The sequence below is a fragment of the Eimeria maxima genome, genomic scaffold (assembly GCF_000499605.1).
Source record: "Eimeria maxima Weybridge genomic scaffold, Emw_scaff2073, whole genome shotgun sequence".
NCBI classification, from domain to species: Eukaryota; Apicomplexa; class Conoidasida; order Eucoccidiorida; family Eimeriidae; genus Eimeria; species Eimeria maxima.
This window is the reverse complement of record NW_013564955.1, coordinates 1-3,788: the sequence shown is the minus strand read 5'-3', so window position 1 is coordinate 3,788 and position 3,788 is coordinate 1. Positions and strand designations below refer to the sequence as shown.

The 3,788-nt window shown below is 46.4% G+C and overlaps 1 protein-coding gene across 1 annotated transcript; it reads right to left on the bottom strand.

The window, feature by feature from the left end:
• Nucleotides 1-1,563: 1,563 nt before the first annotated feature.
• Nucleotides 1,564-3,410, bottom strand: EMWEY_00057180 (esterase, putative; the record flags this gene model as incomplete). Its single annotated transcript, XM_013480570.1, has 3 exons — nt 1,564-2,133; nt 2,372-3,094; nt 3,306-3,410. Coding segments are annotated over 3 exons (1,398 nt in total), but the record flags the coding sequence as incomplete, so codon positions are not given.
• Nucleotides 3,411-3,788: the final 378 nt, after the last annotated feature.

Genomic DNA, 3,788 nt, shown 5'->3' with positions numbered 1-3,788 from the left:
AATAAATAAATAAAATTAAATTAAATTAAAATATATCTAAAAGTATCTTACTTTATTTATTTATTTATTTATTTATTTATTTCTTCTTTTCTTCTCTACTCTCCGTGTGCTAGTGAATGAGGCCCGGGCCCCACAGCTGCCTATACACCCTAAACCCTCGCGAATATCTGAGGTGTATAGGCAGCTAAATAAAAACCCTAAACCCTAAACCCTAAACCCTAAACCCTTGTTACAGCTAGCGGCATATAAAGAAAGAATAATAAAATATAAAACATCATAAACCCACCAGCAAGGAATAGTAGGACTGTACAGTTTATAAACCCTAAACCCTAAACCCTAAACCCTAAACCCTAAACCCTAAACCCTCAACAAAAAAATTTTTCTGTGTGAACAATAAATTAAAATTCTCCATATAATGCATTAAAGTTAAAAGGAAGGACAAAAGAAAGAAAGAAGAAAAGGAATAATTAATTAATTAATTCCCCTTCTTGCGGTGTACGTACACCTCAGAGGCGCATGCATGCATGCATGCATGCATGCAGATAACAAGAGAGAAAAGCAACAACTAACACAGACTTATTATCTGCTGCTACTTCTGCTGCTGCTGCTGCTGCCTTTGCTGCAGTCGCTCTCTTGCTGCTGCTCATGATGATGATGCTGCTGCTGCCCCTTTTTGCTGCTGTTGCTGCTGCTGCTGTTGCTGCTGCTGGCCGCCTGATACAAAGGCGTCCATCCGCTGCGGTGTAATCAGACGCAGTTGCTGCTGCTGCTGCTGCTGCTGCTGCTGTTACAGCAACTGCTGCTGCTGTTCCAGCTAGCAGCAGCAGCAGCATTTGCTGCTGCTGCTGCTGCTGCTGCTGCTGGTGACGACAAGAGGTTTATGTCTCGTGTAGCTGAAGCAGCAGCTCACTACCTGTGAACTCGCTGCTGCTGCTGCTGCTGCTGTTGCTGCTGGTACTAGTGTTGCTGCTGCTGTTGCTGCTGCTGTTGCTGCATTGCATGTGTCACTTGCTGCAGCAGCAGCAAACAGCAAAATTCTCCTGCAGCACGAATTGCTGCTGTAGAGACACGCCAAGTTGCTGCCAAGACTTGTGCTGCTGTTGCTGCTGCTGCTGTTGCTGCAGTTGCTGTTGCAGCTAATGTTGCTGCTGCCGTTGCAGCTAATGCTGCTGCTGCTGTTGCTGCTATTGTTGCTGCTCCTGTCGCCATTTATGTTACTGCTGTTGCTGCTATTACTACTTGTTATTGTTACTTCTGCTGCTGTTGCTGCTGCTGTTGCTGCTGCTGCTGCTGCTGTTGCTGCTGCCACAGCATACTGTCTGCTGTTTCCTCATATTGACGCAGCTATCCGCTGCCTCTGCATGCGTAGGACATGCAGCAGCAGCAGCAACAACAACAACTGCTGCTGCTGCTGCTGCTGCTCGTGTTTCTGCTGCTGTCTCTGCGCATGCTGTGTTGTGTGTGTGTCCTGCGGGATTAGTTGTTGTTGCTGCGTCTGTTGCTGCTGCTGCTGCTGCTGTTGCTGCTGCTGCAGCTGCTGCTGCTGCTGCATTTTCATTTAGCTTACTTTGCTGCATTTGTATTTGCTGCTGCAGCAAGAGCAGCAATTGCTGCTTTTCCCTCTTTTGTTGCTGCTGCTGCTGCTGCTGCTTCATCTGTCTCTGTTGCTGCATCTGCTGTTGCTGCACCATCTGTCTCTGTTGCTGCATCTGTTGCTGCTGCACTGTCTGTCTCTGTTGCTGCATCTGTTGCTGCTGCTGTTGCTGCATTGTCTGTCTCTGTTGCTGCATCTACTGCTCTTCCTGCTGCTGCTGCTGCTGCTGTTGCTGCATTTGTTGCAGCAGGCCTATTCGTTGGTGGCGCTGCTGCTGTTGCTGCATCTGCTGCTGCTGCTGCACGCATTGGTGCTGCAGCATGTGTTGTATCTGTTGGGGATTTTGCTGCTGCTGTCTCCCCCCCTGCTGCTGCTGCTGGTGGTGCACCACCACTAACAGCAGCAGCAGCAGCAGCAGCAGCAGAATCGTCACCTGCTGCTGCTGCTGCTTCCTCACCAAATTGGGCATTTATCCAATCAGCAATTTGCTGCAAACACTCCGACGCCGAGGGTTCCTCCAAGAATCCAAAACAGGGGAACTGAGCCACAAACCCTAAACCCTAAACCCTAAACCCTAAACCCTAAACCCTAAACCCTAGAATAGTAGTAGTATACTGTAAACCCTAAACCCTAATGAGTTGATTAAATAATAAAACACTCGGAGATAATAACAATAAAATTGGACACCCATCCCATCCCCCACCCAAATAAACCCTAAACCCTAAACCCTAAACCCTAAACCCTAAACCCTAAGCCCTAAACCCTAATAATTCTTACAACATGGAATTCATCTTTCCATACAGTAACAGTTGCTTGTTTAGTTGTGCTGCTGTCTGCTGCTGTTGCATCAATAATTCCTTCCTTATCTAATTGCTGCAGGGCCTCCTCTGTTAGCCAACCTAATTGATCAAAGAAAGGAGGAGCAGCAGCAGCAGCAGCATCTGCTGCTGCTGCTTCCTGTGGCTGCTGCAGATGATCTGTTAGACTCTCTGCAGAGAAAAAGGTTAAGACCTCACGAGGACTTTCTTCTCCTCCTCCTGCTGCATCTCCTGCTGCTGTTGCTGCTGCATCTCCTGCTGCTCCTGCTGCTCCTGCTGCTGCTGCTGCTGCTGCTGAAGAATCCTTTAAAATGAGCCGTGATATGCCCTTGCTGCTGCCGCTGCTGCGGCTGCTGCTGCTGCTGCGGCTGCTGTTACCGCTGCTGCCGCTGCTGCTGCTGTTGCTGCTGTTGCCGCTGCTGCTGCTGCTGCTGCTTGCATGCACACATTCCTTCTTATCGCCATCATGTGCGTCTACCGCATCACCGCCGCTGCCGCTGCTGCTGCAACTGCAGCTGCTGCTGCTACTATTCTTCCTGCTGCTGTTGCTGCTGTTGCTGCTGCTGCTGCGGTTAATTGGTATAGTTAGAGGAGGTAGATGCTGAGGTGTATCGAAGGAAGAAGGGTTTGAGCATGCAGCGTTAACACGACGAGCAAACACTAATGCGTCACTAAGGAGAACCTAAGGGGAAAAAAAAAGAATATATTTATTTATTTATTTATTAATAAATAAATTAATTAAATTAATTAATTAAATACATTAAATAAATAAAGAGAAAGAAACACACAAGTTATGGCGGTTAGGGAGTTACTATTGCCTGGTCATGAACTATAATTCCCAAATTAGGGTTTAGGGTTTAGGGTTTAGGGTTTAGGGTTTAGGGTTTATGTACCTCAACAGAGCCAGCATGAATAGAAGTTGGAGGGAATTGACTAAGGACTGCAGGATCGCTTAGATAGGCAGGAGATACCCAAGGATCCTTAAATAGGGTTTTCTCCTGTATACACACAAACCCTAAACCCTAAACCCTAAACCCTAAACCCTAAACCCTAAACCCTAATGGTGTACTACTAGTAACTACATAATATGGTGTTAGGAGCCCAGAGGGTTTAGTACAGTTAAGGGTGTGTGTGTGTGTATGTTTGTGTGTTAGGGTTTGTGACATGAATTAAGGGTTTAGGGTTTAGAATTAAATTGTGGTTTAATTAGGGTTTAATTAGGGTTTAGGGTTTAGGGTTTACGAGTCCATTTCCTTGGAAATCTAAGGAGAATGCGCCACTACCAAACCGATAAAGTGCTGCTGCCCTTTCTATTGATAAACGAGGAAGAAGAGGCTCTGCAGAACTATTTAACTGAGCAAAAAAAAAAAAAAAAA